This window comes from Leptodactylus fuscus, chromosome 8, assembly GCF_031893055.1.
Source record: "Leptodactylus fuscus isolate aLepFus1 chromosome 8, aLepFus1.hap2, whole genome shotgun sequence".
Taxonomy (NCBI): domain Eukaryota; kingdom Metazoa; phylum Chordata; class Amphibia; order Anura; family Leptodactylidae; genus Leptodactylus; species Leptodactylus fuscus.
Window position 1 is genome coordinate 73,287,451 of NC_134272.1, and position 26,801 is coordinate 73,314,251.

The 26,801-nt window shown below is 44.2% G+C and overlaps 1 protein-coding gene across 1 annotated transcript in view; it reads left to right on the top strand.

Annotated features, from left to right (window-relative positions):
• The window catches only part of STK39 (serine/threonine kinase 39), a 216,972-nt gene that overhangs the window by 56,078 nt on the left and 134,093 nt on the right, over positions 1-26,801 (top strand). The window contains exons 8-10 of the mRNA XM_075284227.1: positions 1,359-1,492; positions 4,371-4,419; positions 4,532-4,597. Of these exons, the coding sequence (XP_075140328.1) occupies positions 1,359-1,492; positions 4,371-4,419; positions 4,532-4,597 (249 nt within the window). The remainder of the gene's footprint in view (positions 1-1,358; positions 1,493-4,370; positions 4,420-4,531; positions 4,598-26,801) is intronic.

Consider the following 26,801-nt stretch of genomic DNA (forward strand, 5'->3'; position numbering starts at 1 on the left):
GCAGTATAGATAGGATCCTTGAGATGGGACAACCACTTTAAGGGTACGTTCACATGTACGAATTTGTTGCAGATTCCGCCCCACGAATTCACAGCAGATTAAGCCCCGAATCTGCCTCTCATTGTCTACAATACTCGAGTATAAGCCGAATTTTTCAGCACAGTTTTTGTGCTGAAAAAGCCCCCCTCGGCTTATACTCGAGTCAGCAAAAAAAAAAAAAAAAATTTTTGGAGGGGGGGGGGGGGGGGGGAGGGTTTATGACCAGCCACAATATGAATATATAGAATCTCCCATAAAATAGTGCAAAAAAAAAACAAAAAAACCCATAAAAGTCCTAAATCCCTCCTTTCCCTAGAATACATACAAAAGTAGAAAGTGACTGTGAAACACATACACATTAGGTATCCCTGTGTCTGACAGTACCCGGTCTACTGAATATAGGGGATCTGCAGTGCTCCTGTTCCGTCGGGAAGGGGTTAATAGGAGCACTGCAGATACCCTATAGTCAGCCAGATTGAATTCCAAGTGGGGGAATTAAAAACAGTCCTCAAGCTCAGGGAAGGGGCAGACAGACAACCAAAACACCCCCTCCCCTTCCCCAGCACCCAGCAACTACTGCACCCAAAAACTCCGACCATTTTAATTTTTGAAATTTTCCAGTAGCTGCTGCATTTCCCCCCCTAGGCTTATACTCGAGTCAATAAGTTTTCCCAGTTTTTTATGGTAAAATTAGGGGCCTCGGCTTATATTCGGGTCGGCTTACTGTATACTCGAGTATATACGGTAAATCAGTGACCTGCTCGATCTTGCCGTGTATTCTGCGGCTTGAGGCTCCCTGTTGGTTAGACCCCATTCATCGGGGCCTAATAAATATCGGAAAGTTGGATCGAATTGATGTAAGATGGCAGAAAGTGAAGAGGAATTTCTCTTCACTGTCCACCATGTGAACAAACCGTAACTGTATTCCTATAACTTGTATTCCCTAACTGAAGCCCAATTCCATAAATCATCTGATCGGTGCTGTCACTCTGACCATTTTGGTGTTTTGTTTATCCAGATCCGTTCAGCCATTCCAAAGATATAAGTCCTTTTATTGTAGGGTCTCTGTGTGCTGTATGTCATGCAATGTTACCACCCACTTGGCTAGTAGACCCTAATTTACATCAACAATAAAAGGGCTTATATCTATGGAATGGCTGAACAGGACACCACAATGCTCAGGGTGACAAGGTCTTTGTATGTCATTGGGCTTGTTAGACATGCTGACAAATCCTCTTTTAAGGTCAATTTCATATGAATTTTAATAATCCCCTACTATACTGTATCCTTCCTACAAATATCCTATATGTATCCTCTAGGTTCTAATGTTGACGTTGCAAAATGACCCCCCGTCTTTAGAAACTGGAGTAGAAGATAAGGAGATGATGAGGAAATATGGGAAATCTTTTAGGAAACTAATCTCACTCTGTCTCCAGAAAGACCCATCAAAAAGGTAAGTGACCAAAAACCTCTGGTGGCGATTACCGATGAGGAAGGTTAATGGGGTATTGCCGTTTTGGACATTATTCCCTATTCATAGGACAGGTGATAAGTGTTCGATCACTATGTACCCAGTCACTGATCAGAAGGACAGGGGGACCAAAATTACCCACTAAGTCTTCCTTGTGAATGGAGCGCCAGTGTGCCTTTGCCATTCCTGGTTATAGTCCCAGTAGCCCAATTGAGGTGAATGGAGTGCCGGTCATGCGAGCACACTGGTACACTATTCATAAGGAGGCTTTAGGGGGACGTTTGGCTAATGTGAATCGGGTCCTCTCGACTCCTCCCCAATGGCAGATGTCAGGGAAGAGTAAGATTGAGCAGTTCGATTTCAACTCCCCAATCCTTTTGTTCTCCATGACATAAGCCACCCCAACAGTAGTCCGTCTGCGGCTTTCCACCCTCCCCCATTTGGTACACATGCACCTCTCTTCCAAGCCGAACGTGTACGTGTCTAGGGCAAGATAGGTGTCATCCACATGAGCCGCCATTCAGCCGCCAATGACAGCATCTCACGTCTATGGCTTGGCGCTCCTTGTCTTCGCTATGAAATCTCTGCAGACATTAAACACAGATTTACAAGTTAATAAAAATGAGCAATTATTTGTGGGAGAAATGTCTAATAAAATTCACAGCCGGAGGTATTTTCAGCGAGGAGACGTTCCTGTGGATTTCTCATTGCAGTCAATTAAATATTTAAAGACGGAAAATAGCACATGTCACATGACCCCTGCTACTCTATTCTGCCGTAATATCGTATTACGGTATGTATAGAAAACTAAAATATACCGTATGCGTGTGACATTGTGCATGGGTGACTCATAACAGCTGTACGACATATACAAAACCCAAAAGGCATCACCTGAATTTGCCCCATGCGCCACTCTCCAGGACCCTTTTTGCCAGGTCTTGGCATGTATAGGTTTTGCACTTGTCCTGTTCCTAGGGGGCACTGTGCTGACCTGTTGGAAGGCACTTGGTTGGCACTGTTATTAGGGTCTGTATACAGCATATACAGTACTTGCGGCCATTTGACTACGGTGTGTACGTGTAACCATGTGACAGTATATCGTGTCATCTACACTGCTGGGCTCCAGGGTAAAATGAATATAATGTTATTTCTAGGTTTAAATAAAGAAAGTCTGGTTTTCATTTTTGGGTTATTAATGTTATTTTTCTCATTTTTCTCTTATTATTACAAACCTTGCGGTTTGTTTTTTTGTTATCTTTTCTTGAGAAATCCAGCCGGGTCATAGAGCGCGAGCCGAATAGCGAGATAAACAGAGCCGAAGGATTGTGCTGTCTGCAATGTGCACAAACAAATAATTTCTCTGACACTTTATCTGCTTCATTCTTATACTGTGCTGTACAAAAGGCTATTTACAAAGAACACAAGGTGACCGCCACTGAGTTTTTCCGAAATTGACACCGTGCTTTCAACAAACTTTGCTTAAATGAACAGTACGGGCGATTATAAGAAACTTTGTGATATATTTTTATCAGAGAGAAATTCTTCTTTCTGATCTTATCAGGTCATTACCCTAAAATTAATTTTCCTGTATCCATCCAAAGATGAAAAGTAAGCTACATGAGTCAAATTACAAATGTCTATAGAAATTTATGGAGAGAGAAGGGGGATCAGTAACACATATAGGAGAAATACAGGTTTAGTGGGATGCTGGATATAAACAGGAGCTTTCTATCACAACCAAAGCACTTCACTCACATCACTACAGATCAGTACTTCTCTGTATATGTCCTGCATGTTACCAGGCTGAGAGACAGTTACCAAGTAGATTCTCCTCTACTTACTGTGTGCAGTGTATGGCAGCTAGTCTCTGTCCTGCAGCTCAGAGAGAACTGCAAACTATAGATATAGCAAAGGGGGAAAATCTTAGGCCTGGTTCACATCTGCTTTTGGTATTCTGTTTGCGGAGTTCGCTTGGGGATCACCCGAATGAAATACTAAACGCATTAAAAAGCGGTTAGCAATGAAAGCACACAGACCCCATAGACTATAATGGGGTATGTGTGGTTTCCATACGACACATGCGGTGAGAAAAGTGCTGCATGCAAGACTTTTCTCTCTGCATTTTTCATGCGGAAACTACACGGACCCCATTATAGTCTATGGGGTTCATAGGTGTCCTTAGGTAACCGCTTTTTTATGTGTATAGGTTTCCGTTCAGGAGATCCCCAAGCGGAAACCCAAACATAGATGTGAACCGGGCCTTAGAGTTGGTCTTACACAGCAAAATTTGGGGGCCTTAGTTATGTCCCTTGACTGCATGCAAAATAAATAAAATGTGAGGACTGGAGGGGGAAACAGCGTTGAAGTGGAAGAAATATTGTCATTGGCCAAAAATGTGCCTTGACTAGAAGTATTTTTGGCTCACGATGGCACGTCTCAGCTCCTACACCCTTCTCATCACTTTTTTAGAAGGTAGGTGGAGCGGGGCAGGAATGTAGGGCAGGTCTTACTATAACTATGGCATAAGTTATACCTGGAAATATACACCAATTCCTGACTTGCATAGATTTCTGTTCAATCACATCTACATGAAAGAAATTAAGAGGCCAGAGCCAGGGAATCCATAAGAAACGCCAGTCTTCATAAATTCCCCAGTTCTGATGGATCTTTGAAGCCTATTTCTGTGTTAGAAACTGCACCCCCTATAGGTAACCCTGATACTCTTGTGGGCCAGTTGGCTGAAATTTGGGGACAAGCCTTGGCCATGTCATTTTTTTCTCATTTCTTGACATGAATGATTTCCGTCTAGTAAAATGAAGTATATTGATTAATATTTATTGTTTTCTCCTCTTCTTTTCAGGCCAACGGCAGCAGAACTTCTAAAATGTAAATTCTTCCAAAAAGCAAAGGTACGCGTCCCGTCATCGTGTTATTGTCATAGTTGTGCGGCCACGGCCATTGTATGTCCCTGTGGTCAGGCAATAGGATGGGATCTTACTTTTTTTTTGCTTAATGTTACAGAACAGGGAATATCTCATAGAAAAATTACTCACCAGAACACCAAATATCTCTCAGCGAGGGAAAAAGGTAAGATTCCTTATCGGTCCACAGATTTAGGTTTGGGGATTTTCTGTAGAGCTGGAGTTTTTCTGCATACAGGACAACCCATAAGGGCCCATGCACATGACTGAGTGTGCATGTGAGTTTGGGGCCGAGTTATCACCTGATGCACACTCAGACATATGCACCCTGTGATTTTTTATGGAGCATGATGTTCTTACCAATAGACAGTAACTCTCTATGTCTTCATATAGGAACAGGAGCACATTGGGGTATGGTATGAGTCCGCTGTCTAAACCTTTAAGCACTTTGCAGTTTGAATAAATGATTTTCTATGAACTCTCTAAGTAACTGGCGTCAGGCTTGGTATATAGTCAGGGCAGGCTGATCATTATACTCGGATATTATATTTACAAGCCTAATATCTGCTCCTTCTTGGCTGTTGGAATGAAATGATCTGACTTGCGGAGCGCTGTGTGTGATGTAGGTTAACGCTCGCTATTGCCCAGAGCCATGTGTCTTCTTTCAGATCTCATTATCGTCATTGTCACCAGAGTGTTTTATCCAAGTGCCATCCAATATGTAAATCAGTATGTAATGCGCCCGAACACCTCTCCCTAGTAACGTCATTGACTGTACTGCGTAGTGGTAAGAAGACATTGCTGCATCTCCCGGAAGGAAACATCTGGGGTTGACCTCATTGCTCAGGGGTCTCTTTTTGACCCCTGTATAGATATATGAAATGCTGGACTTAAAGGATATATATATATATATATATATATATATATATAGTGACAGGACCAGGGGCAAAGTGGTAGAAGGAGTGTACATCTCTCCCAGGTTCCTGTCATACATGTTCTAGATGCAGCTGAGGAAGCCGTGTTCTTAGGTGGAGGGTTTTACCAAAACCCTGGTAAAAAGGTCTGGTTGCTGGAGATGGCAGAATTGGGTGTGTCTATACTGCACTCAGCCACTCCAGGTTTTTGAGATGTGTGGGGTTGAATTATTGTATCCAGAGATGTGTGTATAAAAGGGCAGACAGCCCACGGGTATACGGCTCTCTCTGCTCCTGGGAAACCACTTAGAGTAATACTGCTGTATGTTCTGTTTAGGGAGCTGTGCAGGAGGCCCAGCTCTCATAGCTAGGATACCTGTGTTGTAGGTAGAAGCCGGACGGCTAGGATTTATTTTGTATTTTATTTTTGTTTTGTCTGCACCACTTCTAACAAAATTCGTTGCGGCCAGTTGCACCAAATTCTGCTGGACTGGACTTTCATTTTTGGGCCCAAAATGCTCTTCTATCTGAGGAGACGACAATCCCTGAGCTAATCCTGTTATAATATATATATATATATATATATATATATATATATATATATATATATATATATATATATATATATATATATGTATGTATGTTATGCCAGGGACGGTGAGAAAGTGTAAATAAAAACATACTAACCTTTCCCCGGTGCTCCGGTGTCTCCTAGCATGGTCCGCTCCTGCAGCTACAATGTTTTCTTGTGTGGAAGTCCTCCTATATCCCTTTCCATAGGCGTCCCGGGTCATTTGACGTCCGAACATCAAGGAAGATGGCCGACACCCCCGAGGACTGCAGCGGAGCCGGTGATAGGTAAGTGACAGTTGTTTTTTTATGTTTCTATCCCACCCTTTGATTATTATACTCTGGGGTCTGAAAAGGCCCATGTCAAAAGTTCACCACGGGGCCCCACCATTCCTAGTTACGCCACTGACCCTAACCTATTGATCGCGGGGGTCCTTTAGATAGCTGGTTACTTATTGTGAGCGGACACCTCCTTTAAGGGTGTAGTTCTACTTTGCTGCATCCGTTCACTACGTCTCTCTGTACAGTCTATCACCGCTCGGTGTTGTCAGTACTTACGTTCCATACTGTATATTGAGTCATTCTTTGGCTCCAGTATAACAGCATTCAGTGTTTGCTCGCTACGTCACCGCCATCTACACGTAGGCAGCGTCTGTGCTCTCTGATAGCGTGTCACAGTGTATAAGCTCATTCATCCAGCGCAGTGTAAGCCATCTCAGCAGGGGAAACTTTACTCCCATATGGTGATATTTTCCTCCATCATAGCACAGGTATCCAAATAATGGCCACACAGTGTAATAAGGCCCCCGGGGAGCGGCCACACTGCTGCGGGATGTATCACTCGGGTATTTTCAGGAATGTGTTGAGTCTCAGCATTCATCAGGTTCCTAAAATGTTCTCAGTAGATCCTGGTGCATTAATGTTACTTGTGCTGTATAATATAGGAAATACCGTATGTCTCATACATAGAAGCCTTTGTTCACTTAGCTGGAGTCCTATGTGCCGGGACAGTAAAGGAGAACTATCGCCGGTGCATTTTTTTGCAAAATTCCAAATATAGTTTTATAATAATTAATCTGAGTCTAACAATGTGAACGCTGTCTTACCAACAGGGATAATTCAGACGTAGACATAGAATATAAAAGGCGTAGGATTATTTTGGTTGCCACAAATACTGATAACTCTTCCGTGTTTTGTCTGTCCCACCAATCCCCGGTAATATCATAGAGCAAAAGAATTGTTGTTACCATTCACACATCACAAGAATCATAAAAGCTGATACAAATGTAGCAATAGTTTAAAGGGGGATTCCGGGGCTCTTTCATGGATGAGGATAGGTCATCAATTGAAGATTTGTTGGGTTTCGGTCAGTGGTTGTAAGTCCCTAAACTTCACAGGTCATGTGACATCATCGGTCAGTCATCTGCAGACTGTTCAGTGTTTACCAAGCACAGTGCCATACATTGTATAGTGGTTGTGCTTGGTATTGCAGCTCAGTTAATACACGTGAATGGGACTGAGCTGTTATCAGATCTTGTGACTGATAAATGTGACATGTAAAGCATGTCCGGACTGTAGTACCCCCAGGATAAGCTATCACAAGGCCGTCTGCAGATGGGTGTCTCCACTTACTTTGACTGGTATGAGCTAGATTGCGTACATTGTATATAAGCCATCTAGTCACTACACCACTACCATTGCTGGGATGATGTGCTTGTGGGGTGGTCCAGAGCCTGGGGGCTACACGTTGTTGGATTTACAGTAAGGACTAATCTCCATAGATAATGTTCTATCCCCTATCTTAGGTCTGTGTCTAGTTGCATTTATAGCCAAAATAAACCAATACACGTGGCATGCTTCCCATGTAAGCAGACGATAGAGGCTTCTAAGGGGCCAGTGGGGAAGAGGGGCCAGCACTGATTACTGCTTTGCAGCATTGTTCAATATGCTGCCACTAGGGGGAGCATAGTATATGGAAAGGTTTATTGCTTCTATTCAGTTCAATGGTAGCTGTATTCATTTCTATGCACTGAGCTCCTCCTAGTGGTGACTGCAGGCAGCAAGTTTTATCACTCATAGTTGTGATGGGGAGTTTTACCAGTGTATATACACTATACCAGCTGTCTGGTGTAAATACATTGAAGAATATGATACAGGCTACCGGCTGTGAGTACCCCGTGGCTCATTGGGGTATCCGATAGATATCTGTATTGGTATATAAAACCATATACAAAGAGTTTTTAGCTAATGCCATATAAATATTAAGACGACATATCATATGTGCAGGTAACGTTCTAGAGACCTTTACTGTGTGTGCAGTTATGATCTCAGAGCTGGCCTGCGCCCCGGGCGTAAGAACACGACAAGCGGGAAAAACTGGTTCTGAGTTGTGTGAATCCTGCAGCGTCCGGGATGAGGACGACATGACGTGTATTCATTGTTTCATTAGGACTGTTCATTAATTGATGTGAAGGGGGGGGACGTCTGCTAATTACTGGCATCGCCGATTTACCAGACAGTCCATTAACCCCTTCCTGCACCGCGGCAGACATTTACTACACAAACAGCTGGAATCTCCCATTAACTTTGGCTTCCTTGTTATTTTAAGGGTCGTCTTCAGACCTCGAAGTTTTCCATGTTACAAGGTTTTGGTACTTTTTTTGTAATAATTGCAGATTTCACCTATTGTATTATTTTCCGGACTATGCCATTGTATCCTAAAACCATTCTTAGCGATTATCAGCTATGAAAGTTTTTGGCAACCAATAGTCTTACATTTGCATGACAATCACGTTGCACTTTTAGTTTTTCACCAGTAGAGGGCAGTGCAGGATTTCTTTTAATATCATAGATTTTTTTACTAGATATAGATTTCTTTTTTTTCACTAAAAGTTACATAGCGTAGACGGTTTGTATGAAAAATACATTTTAAGAAAAGGTGCAGAGCTCAGGTCAGTGTATGTTCTTTCATGTCTTTGGTCTTCCTGTGCGGGGTCAGTATATATATATATATATATATATATATATATATATATATATATAATAGGTGGAATAGAAACAATAGTTGCAGTAATTCCTTTGGAATATAATATGTCACTAGTGATTATGAAATTACAGCTTTTATTGACCGTCATTAATTGTCATTATTTTGCACATTAATTTCCATTTCTACAATATATGTAATGTATGTGTATTCCCAGGTCATGGCAGAGGATTAGCTGGGATTATGTATTGTGCAAAGCTAGGACAGCGAAATATATTATTACATGGCTGCCTTTTGGCTCTTTGGTGAAGGGCTTCCATTCGATACATTATCACACAATGTAGCAAAATTCTCAACGGGATGCAATACGTATCACAACCACTGGGTGGCCACATTTAGAAGCATACAGCACAAACCTCTCTTGATAGAGTATTGCAAAGTCATTAAAGGGGCTCTATCAGCAAAATTTTGCTGCATGAGCCCAACATATGCGTGAATAGCCTTTTAAAAAGGCTATTCAGGCCCTGGTAATCTTATTTTAAACCCCGCTCCCGATTTAAAATAAAACTATAAAATCATATGTAAATTATACCTTTGCATGCACAGGGGGCGGTCGTGCACGATCCAACGTCATCTTTGGTCCCACCTTCCTCTTCTTTCTTCTTCCAGCGATGTCCTCCTGTCCTGACTTTTCTCTGCCTTCATCTTCTGTTCTTCCAGCAGGTTGCATTCAAATCCGGCACGTGCGCAGTAGCTCTCCCTCCGGAGCTGTCCTAACGGTGACTTTGACTAGATTTCCAATACAATGGTCCCTCAGGTTACCCATACAATGGGTCCCAGGAAGAGGTTATCACATTGGGGGCGACTACCACCAGGCACACAGTTCCTTCTAGTATTATCTATTCCGTTCTTCGATCTATTCCTTTCATGACTTAGTAACTTCCCATAAGCAGTAAATTTCCATTCAGTACAATAACAGGATTTATTTAATCAGGATTAATCATCTTTAATGACTTCATAAGGGACAGATGTGTTTCCACAGACTGGATTACTGTTGGTATTAAACACATTGGATCATTTTCACAGATTATTAAATAATACTGTTAATTATAGGAAATGAAATGACAGTTCAGACGCCGCGTGTTGTGTGTGAGCCACGGCTTACTCTCCGTCTGGTCTGCCGCTCATCCTGGTGCTGAAGCGGCTGAGAGGGGTAATCCATTATCCATAGGAGGCTCGGGGCGCATCGCACATGTGCACAAATCACTGTTATTGCAAATTTACTAAATAAGCTAACATTAAGACTTTGTTCACACCTGCATTGGAGGCTGTTAGTCTCAGATTCCATCACAAATGTTGGGTTCCCTGATGAAAACCCAACAGACCCCAATTGTAGCTAATAGGCTTCATTGTGTGCTGTATATACACATCATGATATGGATCTGGGACTAAAAGTGCAGATGTGAATGAAGCCTGAGATATGTACAACTTTATACATAACAACTAGAGCAAGCAGAACAAAGATGTTTCAGTATAGCGCCATACATAGAGTAGTGGCTGTGCCTAGTACTGCAGCCTAGCCTGTTCACCTGTGATCAGTAAGGTGCTGAAGGGCTTTAGTAAAGCCGATTTGGTCTGTGGGTTCTCAGGGTTGGATCCTCATCTTCCAGATACAGTTGAATATGTCTCCATCTCCTCATACGTCTTTTGATAGGCCGCCTCAGGCAGCAGAGAGGCGAGGCTCACCATTGCAGGTCACCCATTATCACAAAGTGCCTACATTTAAAATATGCCTGCGGAGCACCCCCTTAACCGTCAAAATACTGTATTTCTAGTATCATAATGTCCTTTATTCAGCAATAGAAAAAATATGGCAGGGGCGGAGCCTAACCGTCAACTCTGATGGACGCGTGAGCCTGCAGCTCCGTCAAACCACCAACCTTTCACCCACTTCAAAGCAATATTCAGCGGCTATTATGGGAAACAACGGTCGGGACAGGGGAGGTGAACCACCCAGCACCCCTCAAACCAAAACTGGCACCCAGGGTCTGGACAAATTCCTCCGTAAGAAGTCGTCGCCGCTTCTGGCGCGCAAGATGGCGCCCAGGGACACTCAGTCTGGAGAGGCCGCGGATGACTGATATAGATAGCATCTCGGGGACGGAGCGCTCGGAAGCAGCCCCTTCTGCTATTTCCAAGTCCTACCTCCGGAAAACCTTGTCCCAGGCCTTGACTCAAGCTCTCGCTCCAGTAATGGAGGAACTTACTGCTATCAGAGCGGACCTCAATAGCATGGGCAGCCGCGTGACCAGCCTGGAAGAAGCTACGTCGGCCATTGTGCAACACTCAAACCTGGCGGTTCAACATCTCTCGAACCATCACACTCACCTGAACCGAGTATATGATTCCCTGGAAGATCTCGAGAATCGCAATAGGCGGAGAAACGTGCGCTTGAAAGGCCTACCTGAATCCTTTTCCCCGGACTCACTAAGAGAGGTGATGATGACCATTTTCTCTTCCCTCCTAGGACCGGAGAGGGCTGGTCAGATTCAAATTGAGAGAGTGCACCGATCAGTGCGGCCAAAGCCAGCGCAGAACGATCCTCCCCGCGATATTGTGTGTGGCCTACTATCCTCGGTGGACACTACAGCTATCTTGCAGGCGGCTCGTGATAAAAAACCTCTCATGTATGAATCGTGCGAGATTCAACTCTACCAGGACCTTGCACCATCTACCCTAGCAAAGCGACGAGCCTTGCGGCCTCTACTGGAGGCCCTGCGGGAGAAGGGTCTCCAGTATGCGTGGCTCTTCCCCTTCAGCCTATCTATTTCACACCTCGGCCGTCGCATCACAATACGCACTCCGGCGGACCTGGAGATGGCGTGGCGGGTACTGGATATTCCTCCCGTGAACATTCCGTCCTGGCTTTCAGTCCCTGAGGACATGGATGACTGGCCCCCTCTCCCGGATGGCGCCTACAATGATCAGCTAACACAGCCGAAATCTCCGAGGGTACGAAAGAGTCCAGCTCGCAAGTTCCTCCGTGTGGCTGATTAAGGTGCACTATTATGTCCCTTACTGGACTTATGGCTTATTGCATTCCATTCTATAAGTACGTTTATAGTTTCTTACTTTTTTGAGCTTGTCTGATATGCCCCTGTCGATCCAGAGTGTTGGCTTAGTATTTAATGCGTCTATTCAACACTGCTGAGGGGTTTCCCCGTTGGCCTCACTCATCATCATCACGGACTTTCAAGATGGTGGCATAGATTGAGGTTTAACTTGCTGATGCTTGTTGGGGATATCCCCTTTGCTCCGTGCTTTGGGTCCCTTCTCCCCCACTCCGGGGGGCGGGGCCCGTGGCGCGGGGCGACGGGGGTCCTCGACAATTTTTGTAACCTGTGTCTCCCCCTTCTCTCCCTTCTTTCCCTCACCCCTTCTTGTGCCTTTACCCCCTCCCTCTCCCCCTCTCCCCGTACTCCTTCCATCATCCCTTCCTCTACCTTACATGGCATTTTTATAGGTTTCTTGCAGGCAGTTGGGTTATAAACGTTGCCCTGCATCGGTTCCCATTTTCACTTGTTAATTTTTCACGCGAATATAAGTAGGGTCAGTATGTGGTTCACTGGCCAGTTGTTTGTTTTTGGTTTTTTCTTTTCTGTTTTCCTTGATATGGACGATTATTTGATAACCCTGGGTCGTCGAACCTCTACCCTTTCCCTCCCTCAATTGGTTAAAATAGTGGTTAACCCATAATTGATTACCCAATTTCCCTCTCTAAGAAGTGTGGTGTCAGGTTCAAGGTTTTTACGATTAGGACCCCTCCTACCCCCTTTCAAATGCGCCACCAATAACTGGTGGATAGGTAATCACTTGTTTGGCAGAAGTCAGGCATCTCTGCCAAAGTATACCCCTCCCCTACATATAGGACTCTAGATTCCCTTTTGTTCCCCTGGTCCCTTCTCCTCGGAAACCCGAGCATTTGTTTAAACTCCCTTCCCCTTTACCCTACTCCTTCTCCGCTCTCCCCTCTATTCCATCACACTCCTCCTCCACCCCTTTTTCCTCCTTTCTCTATCTCTTTTCTTTCCCACATCTGTCATTCCACATCTTAATCGCTCTCCCTAGAACCTCATCTCTCCCTTGAAGCGGCCCAGCGCTTTAGTCGGTCGGGTCTCTCCTGGGCTAGACATGTCAAACCTCAGCTTGACATCCTTTAATGTACATGGGCTGAATTCGCCCAACAAACGCTCCCAAATCTGCACTCTGCTCCACAAACTGCATCCCCAGCTAATCTTTCTCCAGGAGACACATTTTAAAATGGGGAAAATACCTCGCATGCCAATTAAAAACTTCCCAATTAGCTACCACTCTACTAGCCCCAAAGCCTCCACTGGTGGTGTGTCAATTTGGATCCATCACTCAGTCCCATTTCAACTATCCCACAGCTACATGGACGCAGATGGCAGGATTCTTTTTGTTAAAGGCACGATTGCATCGCACAAATACACCTTTGCGAACATATATGCACCGAATACAGGTCAAGTAGCTTGGTTATTGGACACACTCCACACCCTCGAGTTGTTTGCTGAAGGATCTGTCCTCCTTACTGGAGATTTCAATGTAGCATTAAACCCATCTCTAGACACCTCGACGGGCACCTCGGCTATTTCTCAAAGAGCGCTTGGTAAGCTGCAACATGCATTAAGCGACCTAGGGCTAATTGATGTGTGGCGTTCTCGCAATCCGTCCACTAAAGACCACATTTTTCTCCAATCCAAGAAAATCATACCAGAGATTAGATTACATTTTTGCTTCCAAACCCCTTCTACCCTCATTCACAAAAGCTACCATTGAACCCATATCGATCTCGGATCACGCCCCTGTCGGGGCCTCATTGATATTACATCAACTCCCTCCCAAAGACTGGTGTTGGAAGTTGAATGAATCTTTACTAGATCGCCCTGACCTGACCGCCACGGTGAAGCAACATTTGACAACCTACTTTAGTATTAATGCCAATGAAGAGACCTGCCCAACCATTACTTGGGAGGCGCACAAACCCGTAATCCGGGGGATTCTCATTTCACTGGCGTCCAAAGTTAGGAAAGACTCACAAATAGAATTGGACAACCTCCTATCAAGTATTGCCAATATTGAACGCATTAGAAAGGCGAGTGTCAGGCAGACGAGAGATGCTGAGTTGAGGCAGTTAAGGGAAAAACTTAAGGATCTTAGAAATGCGCGGACCGCCAAACAGTTTCTCCATTATCAGCACAGATTATATACCCATGGAGATAAGGGAGGAAAGCTCATGTCCTCTATAATTAAAAAAAGGAAAGCGAAATGCTTTATTTCAGCAATACGCGATAAGGACAATGTCACTCACACCTCTACTAAGAAGATAGCCTCTTCTTTCCTCACCTTTTATTCCAAGCTATATAATCTGACCTCTGACCTTTCGGAACACGAAAAACGCCTTAGGTGTTCCAAGACTAGGGCGTTTTTAGACTCTGTCTCCCTTCCATCCCTTACGCCAGAAATCGCCTCCAAGCTTCTTGAGCCAATATCCCTGGACGAAATAAGGCAAGTACTTAATAGTTTTCCTAAAGGGAAGAGCCCTGGCCCCGATGGTTTTCCCCTCCAGTACTACAAGATTTTTCAAAATGAACTTCTTCCATACTTCGCCCGCTCATGTAACGTACTTTTGACGGGTACCCCACTTCCCCTCTCAGCCCAAGAAGCCCACATCACCATACTGCCTAAAGATGGAAAAGACCCCCTAGAATGCGGTAGCTACCGACCCATTTCACTCCTTAACATGGACCTAAAGCTGTGGGCCAAAATTTTGGCGTATAGACTGAAGCCGTTGATACCATCTTTGCTACACACAGACCAAGCCGGCTTTGTCCATGGTAGGGAGGGAACAGACAATACCCATCGTATCATACACGCAATTACACACGCCAGGAGAACTAAATCTAAACTGGTTTTATTAGGGGTAGATGCTGAAAAAGCATTCGACAGGGTGGATTGGCAGTACATGAAGGCCTCTCTAGAAAAATTTAATTTTCCCCCTCAATTGATTACGGCTATATTTTCCCTGTATAATGCACTGCATGCTCGTATCAAAGTTAATGATACCCTCTCCCATGCGTTTCACATCTCAAATGGTACCCGACAGGGCTGCCCCCTCTCCCCCACCCTCTTTATCCTTTCCCTCGAACCCCTTCTTCAATTTGTAAGATCTCACCCCGAGATCTCTGGTTATAGAATAGGTAAACATACGCTGCATTCTGCAGCCTTTGCAGACGATGTATTATTTTTCATTTCAAACCCTGACAAGGGACTTCCAGCTATCGCACGGGTACTCACCGAATATGGGGAATTCTCAGGCTACAAAGCCAATTTAGAAAAATCCGAGGTGCTGAACATCTCACTGCACTCTAATTTAGTGTCCCACCTAAGCAACTCTACTCCGTTTCGCTGGACGTCCACGTCGATCAAATATCTTGGAGTTCATCTAACTGCGGATCCGTCTTCCCTCTATACAGCTAACTTCTTACCTCTTCTCACTGAACTGAAAGATAAACTCAAATCTTACTGTCAGTTCTCTTTTTCTTGGTTTGGGAGACGAAATCTTTTGCAAATGTACGCTTTACCCACAGTGCTCTATCGACTTCGCATGCTTCCGATACGCCTGCCCACCTCATTTTTCAAATCGTTGAGATATATCTTCTCCTCTTTCCTCTGGAATGGCAAGAGGGCGAGAGTCGCTCTCTCCCTACTCATGAGAAAAAAACTTGAAGGGGGTATCGGGCTTCCGGATGTCAGGGAGTATTATAGGGCGATTCAGCTGAAACGTTGGATCGAGCTTACTACCTTTACTCAGAACTCTCTCATTGCCGATTTATCGCTTGACACCTTCCATCTATCTTCCGTGGCGCATCTCTGGCTTTACGGTACCCCAGGCTTTAGATGTAAAGCTCTGGACCAATTGATTCTTGGAGCCTGCGAAACATGGCGTGACCTCCGTGATGAGCTAGCACCCTCTCCCTCTCTCTTGACCCCTATTGGGATTCTTTCGGAGTGGTTGGGCAGTGTAGGAACCTCACCCTTTAATGTGTGGCAGGGCCTTTTACAACATAGATTGGTGGATCTGTTGGATTTCTCATACTCAATTGACTACTCCAGACTGGATGCCCTCCTATCAGCCAGACCCCTCTCTTTCCTACACAAGCACCATGTCGTGAAGGTTATTCAGAGCTGGAATGCATCTCACCCTATACGCACAAGTGTCACTCCCTTTGAAAGGGCTGTAATGGCACGTCAGCAATATCTGAGAAAAATCTCCTGTATCCTCTCCAAGCATGTCAGCCCTCTTCAGATTTCTAAACCCCCATACTTACTTGCTTGGGAAAAGGAACTTGACCTGTCGCTCTCGGAGGAACAATCGACACAGATCCTAGCGTATTCGCATGGTTTCTCCCCCTGTGTCCGTCTACAAGAAACACATTTCAAACTCCTTTCCCGGTGGTACAACACTCCTCAAAAACTTCACAAACATGGCCTTGCAGACTCTGATACATGCTGGAGGTGCAAATCCCAGGTAGGCTCGCTTGTCCACATATGGTGGGACTGCCCCTCCATTCGTCCTTTCTGGACGGACGTGGAGCGGACTATAAAGTCTCTTGTTTCTCCGGATTTTGAAATCTCTGCTCCAATGGTTCTTCTCTCTATGCCCTCCCCTTCCTACAAGCCCTCCAAAAGGAATCTGATCTCATTCCTGTTGGATGCTGCGAACTCTTTAATCCCCAAAAAATGGCTGAATGCAGATCCGCCTACAAAATGGGAATGGTTTGGCAAAGTCAACCAGATTTGTCGTTTTGAGGAAATGTCAAGCTGGAAGGCTAGATCGCACTCTCGTTTTCTCAAGGTTTGGTCGCCCTGGAGAGACCTGGCTCACACACTGTAACATCCATTCCCCCTCTCACCTATACCCCCCCCCCTCTCTCCCTTTCTGGCCTCTGCCACCCTTTCTCTTTCCACACTTCCCACTCTTTCTCTTCTTCTTCCGCTACTTACCTCTGTCCTCAACTTGATTTTCCCCTCCTCCCACCCTAATTTATTCACAAACGGATGCTCCCCTTCCGAGGTTTGTTCCCCCCCCCCCCCCCCAGCATCTACTATACTCCCTCCATTGGGATTTTTACCCAGATGGTCGGACGCCACTCACATTCCCCCATATTCCCAGGTAAATTAATAGGTTATATACGATTTATTATATTCCTACGACTGTATTTGTTTATGTAATATGGTGTTGGCCGCTTTTGACATTGCCATCTCCTACTCCTCTTAAACCATGTTCATTACTCATTGTTCATTCTGTCTTGAAAATGTGTATTATCATTGTATAAGCCTTTTCTGTTTGTTCAAAACTTTTCAATAAAAAGATAATTAAAAAAAAAGAAAAAAATATGGTAAAACTTTGCTGCCTGCACCTTCCAGAAGGGGGAGCTCATTAAATTTGTATTTAAAGGGAACCTGTCAGGCTGATTTGGGACACTAATCTACCCACAGGCCTTTATGGAGCAGGATTCAGTGTCCCAAATCACCCTGCTATGAAGCTTTCAATAAAAATGAAAAAGTTTTATACTCTGTACTTGCCCCGCTGGTGCAGTTCTTCATTGAAGCCAGAGGAGTACACCTTGGAGTCAAAGCGCTTGCGCCATGCCCGCAGTGCAATAAGGGTATATGTCCTTGGCTTCACTGAAGAACTGCGCAGGCGCCGGGAGCAGCAGAGAGGAGTCCGATAAGACTCATTTCTTGGTATGTATAAAGGGTTATTTTTTCAATTATGGGAATGGATGGCAATTTGGGACTCCAAATTCCGGTCTATAAGGACCTGTGTGTGATTTAGTGACCTGAATCGGCCTGACAGGTTCCCTGACACTAAATTAATAGGAACAATACTGTATACTGTAGAAAACCAATCTGAAAATTTCTGCTGAAACGATGACCATTCTTACCATTTCCTTAATGTATGTTAAGATGTGCGACTACAGATCAGCGATATCCAGAGGGACAGAATTTTATTACAACAATATTTTATTTCCAGGATATAATGTTTCCATGTCTGTACTAGATTCTGAATTTAGATTTCTGTCCATCTTTCACGTCTTATGTTGAGTCTTTTCTTCAGCTTCCTCCTATGGTAATGCTACGGCAGTCTTGGTGTTTTACAGAGGGCGCTGTGTCCTCGTTCCTTCTATTTAGCTGTGATAGATTTGGCAGCTATTGTCTCTATGCAGATGTGTGTATGGGAACAATGCGGAGAAAACTTTTGCTGTCCTGGACTGTAGACAGCGCTCAGCGTCATCGTTACATTCTGTCCTTCATATTGAGAGTAAATGGCTGCTATGTGTCAGGCTTCTGTCTTCTTAAACTGTGCGCATTTTCTCACACGTCGCTTTCTTTTTGAGGATTTCAGTCCTGTGTCTGACTGTGACATCAATGCAGTTTAACTGTATCCAACGCTTAAAGGGATATTCCAGTAATTCCATGGTACAGGATAGGAATAACCGACTATAATGGAGATCCGAACACTGGGATCACAAAAAGTGTCCAAGTGCCCCAAATTAATGTTTCATTTTTATGGGACCCTGGAGATAGCCAAGGCTGACCTCCATTAGTGTCTTAGGGATAAAGTAATAGCTCACGTGCAACCTACGGCTCCATCCATACAATGTACAGGCCACAATTCCCATAATCGGGTGGACTGTGAATAACTTGTAATAAATGGAATAACCTGTTAAAGGGACCATGCACATGAATGATGGTTGAACCCTAATGCTAATGGTGTTGTCCAACTCTCCAACAAGGACAAGGTGTTGGGGAAGATGGTTGGGCATGTTGGATTTCTACATGTCCAATCTTTTTGTGTTTACCAGTATCTGGCAGCAGCTGACTTCCCTATTGCTTGGTTGGGCTGAGCATGCATGTATATGAGGAGGTTGGATGGTGACGTACGTAAGGCGGTATGGACCCAGCTTACAAATGTGCCGTCTTCTGGCATACCTTGTGTCTACACTGGAACCTAAACCATATCGTAGCTGATGTACATGTCAAGCATCATTTATGTCAATGTTGATGAATCTGGTTGAGCCGTTGACCCCCAACCTCAACGCACCCTTGTAAAACCCAATTTACAGAAAGTGGTGAAGTTGGCATGAAAAGGGCCAGAATGTTTGTCAAAAGTGCCATTTGAAAGGTTGCAAACCAGGGGACTGCAACTTTTTGTATCATCAAGCAGGTGTTAAATGTGCCCCTTTGTCAACAGATAAATAAGAATTCCAGCCTGACGGACCTTCATAAATCTCGAGTGTTTCTAGAAGCTCCAAAATTCTGGTTCCAATTTGTCGCAAAATACACAGTCCAGTCATATTAATGTGACCACCGCCTACCTTTGACGTCAACGTTAAATAACCAATGGCAGAAGGCCCGTGTCATCAGCCATCTGGGTGCACTCATCATTGTGGAAGGCACGATGGATCAACACAAGTATGCATCTATCCTTGCAGACCATGTTCACCCCTACATGCGAATTGTTTTTCCTCAGGATGATGGCATCTACCAGCAGGACAATGCGATGTGTCATAAAGCTCACAGTGTAAGTGCGTGGTTCGAGGAGCACCAAGATGAGTTTACCATACTCCCTTGGCCAGCAAATTCCCTGCACTTGAATCCAATCGAGAATCTGTGGGACCACCTCAATTGGGTTGTTCCCGCCATGGATGCTCAACCACGTAACTACCACAACTGGCCACGACACTGGAGTCGGCATGGCTCAACATCCCAGTGATCATCATCACAACATCCCCTCTCTCCCTGCACATCTCGCAGCGGTCCGCTCTGCCAATGCTGGTTATTCTAGATTTTGACAGGTGGTCACATTAATGTGACTGGTCTGTGTATCTAGGCAAAAATCTTAACTTGCCGGCTGTAAAGAACACATATTTAGTGCACGTATCAAAAACCCTATAATTTTTGGCATAACATAACCGGACACAAATCATCTGTTGCTTATTGAGTAGACAAAGATGTGACACACGACGGAAATTCATGGCGCACAAAGTAAATTGTCCTAAATTAATTCACGTTAAAACCATTTTAAACTTGGTCTACTTTGAACAAGAAAATTTGCGCCATATTCGTTCTTTTCTGATTCATAAATGTGTTGTAAAGTTAGACACTCCATACCCATGCCCCTTCGAAAGTGTTGAGGTTTTCATATTTTTCTGTTCTTGTTGTATATTGTGCACCATAAATTTTGGCGTAAATGTAGACAGAAAATTGTCAGACTTCTATTGATACATATGTCCCTCCATGTCTAAGGCTTTAAATGATCGGTCTCTCTGATCTTCCGAGTCCCTGAAGATATTGACTTACAATATGTCAATGTAGACATGCCGTCTATCTGCTAGGGGTGTAATGTGACCACAGTCATGTAAATACAAGGCTTTCTGTCTGGCGTATAGAGAAGCCGGTGAGAGTAATTCAGTCTCCCGATCTCCAGGGAATAATTATATTCGAGAAACCACTTTTTCTCCCTAGAATCTATCTCACTCGGTGCCTGGGCCTCCCCTGTGGACAGCTCATTTGTAGTAAGTGTTTAGAAATGAAAATAAACAGCTTTCCCTTTGTCGCTCTTTTATCTGTGTTACTGGGAATAAAATGCGAAGTCCGGCGCTACAGGACACTGATTCGCCTCTTTATAAGGGTTCTGCGCTCTGAAATTCTAAGGATATATACAGCTTGGCAAATGGTTCTGTATTGTTCAATTTATATAGAGTAGGTTCACATTTGGCAGATTTAACGAAGGCCAGGTTCAGACGGGGTTTTTGGACCGGATTTTGAGGTGAAGGTCGCCTCAGAATCCGGTCCAAAAATCGGCTAGCCGCAACTGGATGCTGGTGCGGTGCATACAGTGCACCGGCATCCAGTTGTGGTATTCCGCTCCGGATTAGGTCCAAATGAATGAAACCTGCAGACCATAGACCAGGGGTGCCCAATACGTCGATCACGATCTACCGGTCGATTGCGGGATGCAGCCAGGGATCCCCGGTGTCTGCTTGTTCACAGCGCAGGCTGATACACTGGCCCTGCCCACAGGCCTGCCCCGGCCCCGCCCACAAGAAGTGGGTAGTAGATCTTTTGCCTTGGTCAGTTTATAAAGTAGCTCTCATGCTGAAAAAGTGTGAGCACCCCTGCCATAGACTATGACGAGGTCTGTGTGGTTTCTGTTCGGTTTCCACACAATACATGCGGAGAAAAGTCCTTTCTTGCAGGACTTTTCTCTCCACATGTTTCGTGCAGAAACCAAATGGACCCCATTATAGTCTATGGGGTCTTCGGGTTTCACATGTAACTGCTTTTTAATGTGTATAGGTTTCCGTTTTCGTCCCAAGTGGACTCCCCGAATGGAAACCAGTGGTGAACTGGGCCTTAGTTCACTTTTATGTGTGTTGGATTAGATACAAATTTTCTGTTCCAAAATTAGTCTTCCAAAATCCACATAAAATCTGGTGATGATCTGCACCCATGACTGTGAATACGTTATCTACATTTCCTATCACAGGCAACAACATTTTTTTTACAAGAATTTATGGAGCCCTTGTAGAGAAAAAAAAATTAGGATTAGCCCCATTGCATTAAAAAGCGGCTAGTTTTGCAGATCCATGGCAACTTAATCTGCACATCCGGTGCAGAAATGCAAAGATCAGCCTTGGATTTCTGCCATGGAAATACGGACTAGGCGCTACTTGTTAATGTATCTGCTTTGGACTTGGGAAGGGGGCATATGGGAGCCCTGGTATATGAGGTCCATATGTTCTTACCGGGCGTACAAACAAGTTTTCCATTTGGGACAACCCCTTTAAGACTGCATATAAAACCGTTCAATGTGTATATAACTACAGTCAAGATATTTAAAGGAAATATTTGTAAAAATTTCTCCCATTTGCTTCGCCAGAAGTGTTCAATATTCCGTGTTGCAGAGATAGATTTTACTGCTTATTTTTAATCATCTTTGCAGGAAAATTTCTGACAATTCTTTCATGGCGGCTGCCAGATTATTTATACCCAGGAAACACACAAGAATGTTTTATCACATTACATTGCTCAAGGAGACCCCTCCTCCTTCTGTCCTAAACCCATCTCCCTTTCTGGATCTTCCATCAGCCCCGTCTCTATCCCATATTCCTATCACAAATATTTTGCATTTATATTGCACCTTAAATCTAAAGAGTGCCATCGTGATTGATCGTCCTTTTTCCTTTGGAAATGTAAATGCGTCTAACTCAACGAGGAAATATTCTTGACAGCGCATAAGTACATTGGCACGGAACGCGGTGCCCTGATAGCGGGTTGATTAAGCGGCCATCTGTATGAGTTCTAGTATGTATATCCATACACCTTTCTATGGATGTGGTCAGGCTACAACACCCAACATGCCCAAATGACCAAGGGAGTTTGCAGGATAGAAGTAATACTGTAGATTTTCAGATTTTTATATTAACACTCAAATAACTGGACCATAGTAAAACTGATACCATATTATGGTTTATTAATCTTGTGGTATGTGTATTTAAAGGGGTTGTCCAGGATATCCCATTTTTTAATATGAGGCTGGGGAAGGTGAGAAAGAAAAATACTCACCTATCCACAGGGCTCCGGTGTCTCCCACTACTGTCTGGTCCTTCTGTTCCGGTGCTGATTGTTTTGGCGGAGCATACCCCCCCCCCAGCACCACCACACCTCACCTCTGAGGCCAATCATCGGTCTAAGTAAAGTAACCGGATGTCCCTCGCATATATCACCTGTAACATCATATAATCTTTCATTAGGCCACAGATTGGGTAGTCACAGACTTCCATCAAGACACTGAAGCAGCAGGACCAGACCCTGGTGAGAGATCTCGGAGCACTGTGGACAAGTGAATGTGTTTTTTTTTTTTTTTTTTTTTTTTTTTTTTTTTATACCTTTCCCTGGCCTCATATTAAAAAACAAACAAACAAAACAGGATATCTTGGACAACCTCTTTATTAAAGATCTCAACTTTATTAACTGTGGCCAGTATTCTGTACTGTGACATCACTGTGTGTATTATCCCTGTACTGTGACATCACTGTGTGTATTATCTCTGTACTGTGACATCACTGTGTGTATTATCCTGTACTGTGACATCACTGTGTGTATTATCTCTGTACTGTGACATCACTGTGTGTATTATCCCTGTACTGTGACATCACTGTGTGTATTATCCCTGTACTGTGACATCACTGTGCGTATTATCCCTGTACTGTGACATCACTGTGTGTATTATCCCTGTACTGTGACATTACAGTGGGCCGTACCATGTGCCGTGACATCACTGTGGGCAGTTCCATGTGCCGTGACATCATTGTGGCCAGTATCTGTACTATGACATCATAGAGTGTATTATTCTTGTACTATGACTTCAGAGTAATACAATTTTGTGTTCCATCATTACATACCTTATTCTTGTCATGTGACATCACTATGTGCATTGACATGTGTGCTGACATCACTGTGTATATTACCCCTCTGTTCTGATATTAATGTGACCTATTTTTGTACCATGACCTTACTACGCACATTACCTTGTGCGATGCCTATACAGTGAATTATCCCTGTATCGTATTCTCATTGTGTGCATTACCAAGTGCTGTGACATCATAGTGTGCATCATTCCTGTGCTTAAACATTCCTGTATGCCTTATGATCTTGTATTGTGACATCACCATATGCATTTCTCCTCTGATTTTGTGGTGGATTCTGCCTTAAAATCATCTCCAAATTCTAAACGGAATCTGCTTACCATCGGAGATTGCCCAAGTACAGCACATGGTGCTCCCCTTGTAGTGAATGGGAGCAGGTGGTGTCTGTGTCACCAGGCTCTCACTGTGGACATTCACAACAGGGGTAAGACTCCTCCTATTCCCAGAATCGGCCAGACCCCAACCCAGACCCCTCAGCAATTTATTCTCGATCCTTTGGATAGGAATAAATATTTTTTGTGACATAATCCCTTTAAGGACTACACTTAAAGAGTCTGCTTAAGAGGCTTTACTTGAAGACTTGACTTCTACATGTTTGTGCATATAACTATAACTACTGTAACAAGAAGGACACTTGAACATGAGACTTTTGCAAACATCGCTCCATTGCCCTTTTATTTTTGGAAGGTCTATGAGTTAAAAAAATTGGTTCTCTGTCAAAAGTGAAGGACTGTTCATTGGTTTACATGGCATGTGACTGTTATGGTTATTGTGCGCAGTAATTTTTTTTTTTTTTTTTTTTTTCATATATAGATAGTGAGCCCCATATAGGGATCACAATGTACTTTTTTTTTTCTTCCTATCAGTATGTCTTTCTAGGATGGGAGGAAATCCACCCAAACAAGGAGAACATTCAAACTCCTTGCAGATGTTGTTCCTGACGGGATTCCAAGCCAGGACTCCAGCGATGCAAGGCTGCAGTGCTAACCACTGAGCCACCGTGTTGCCCCCAGTATAGCAACATTATCATGTAGTTGCAATGGCAGCAGGTTGGCTCAGTGGTTAGCACTGTTATCTTGCAGTGTTGGATTCAAATCTGGCAAACATCTGCAAAGAGTTTGTATGTTCTCCCAGTGTTTGGTGGGCTTCCTCCCATTCTACAAAGACATACCGATAGAAAATTTAGATTGAGAGCACTGCGTTCGGGGAATCTGCATGGGGACCCCCCCCCCGAATGGAATGAAAGCACATGGACCTCATAGACTATAATGGGGTCCGTGTGCTTGTCGCTCGCTGCCTGCACAAATCATGCAGGCAGGAAAGTAGATTGTGAACTACTTTCCTGTCCGCATGATCCCTGCAGAGATCTGGCGGCAAGCACATGGACCCCATTATAGTCTATGGGGTCTGTGTTCTTTCACTGCACACCCCTTGCAGTTGTGTTTAGTATTCTGTTCAGGGGGTCCTCAACCATGTGTATTGCCAGTGTTAGCTGTGTTTTTCATGGCTAGCCATTTCTATGGTCCCATACACACAATTGTGTCTTATGATGGGGCCGTGAGCCTCGGGCAAAACTCAGGGCAGGTCCGGGCTTACTGAGAGTATTGGGGCCATGGAGGATTGGGCAGAACACAGGTGTCATTCATACCACTCAATTGCGGTTTGGCTACTTGCAAGACATACAGATTCCAGGATGCCCTCTGCCCCACAGTCCGTGGATGTGGCTGACCTGTATTGCTCAGAACGCGATCCTGAACCATGTATAGTACAAGTTCTATACTTCCATAGAAACTCATATCTTGTTATCGAAGTTACTTTAACAATTAGAATTCTCCATAGGGAGCACATTCTACGTTCCCATCGTTCCAGCGAGCGACTGTGCTCTAATTATACAATCCTTGAGGTTAAATGTTCTCTCCAAGGTCTTTATATTGTTCCTTAATTTGCATAGTATTTCTTCATATGTTAAACGCTCCTTTATCAGCTTCATTGATCTTCCTCCACTTTTTCGACTTCTATGAAGCTCTTTTTGAATTAATAAACCTATAATCGGACTTTGGAAATTTGAAGTTTTATCAAATTGCTCTTTAATTAGATTGTCATTTCCATATTCCTTCTGAATTACTATTAAATCACTTTCTTCTCGATGCTCCTCGTACAGGGTGTAGTTAAATGGCCGATCTATCATAAAATCTTATGGTTATTACCTTTCAGGTGAAGGCACCATTATATCAGTAAAAAATTGCTCCACTTCATCCTGATCCTTGCGACATACAGCCGAGTTTCTTAGCTGTATGATGTTAGATGGATCGTGACCTCACATTGGGGTCCCATTTATCACGAAGACCTTTTTGAAGTCACTTTTCAGAGACAGATTCAATTTGTTAGGGGGAGGCCATCGGAGTTCATAAAGGATTTTGGGCGGGGCAACACGGTGGCTCAGTGTTTACCTTTGCAGCACTGGAGTCCTGGGTTCGAATCCTGCCAAGGTCAACATCTGCAAGGAGTTTGTATGTTCTCCCCGTGTTTGCATGGATTTCCTCCTATACTCCAAAGACATACTGATAGGGAAAAGTTGTATATTATGAGTCCTATATGGGGCTCACAATGTACATGCAAAAAAAAGGATTTTGGGTATTTTTGAAAGCGGTTATGTCGCGTAAGATACAGAATAAATACCCAATCACTGAGACCCCCACTGATCCCGAGAACTAGGGGTCCTTTCCCACAGCCAGACTGAACGTAAGTGTGACTGGTGGTGGATGGCGCTCCCGTTCACATCAATGGGAAAGTCAAAATAAAGCATGTGGCTATTTCCAGGGCTCCCATTGAAGTGCATGGGAGCGCCATCCTCTACCAGCCACACTTACATTCAGCTTTGCTGTGGTCCGACTTAATGTGTAGCCGGTAAAAGGACCCTCCGATCCTGCCTCATGTTATTACTAGAGATGAGCGAACAGTAAAATGTTCGAGGTTCGATATTCGTTTCGAGTAGCCCCTCAATATTCGACTACTCGAATTGAATATCGAACCCTATTATAGTCTATGGGGGGGAAATGCTCGTTTCAGGGGTAGGCAACGTTCGATCAAATTATACTTACCAAGTCCACGAGTGAGGGTCGGGCTGGATCCTCCGAGAAGTCTTCTCCTTGCAGCGTCCCCGCGGTGTCTTCTGGCTCTTCATTCACTCTGCCAGGCATCGGGCCTGGGCAGAGCCGACTGCGCATGTCCACACTACAAGCGGACATGCACTACAAGTGGACATGCGCAGTCGGCTCTGCCCAGGCCCGATGCCTGGCAGAGTGAATGAAGAGCCAGAAGACG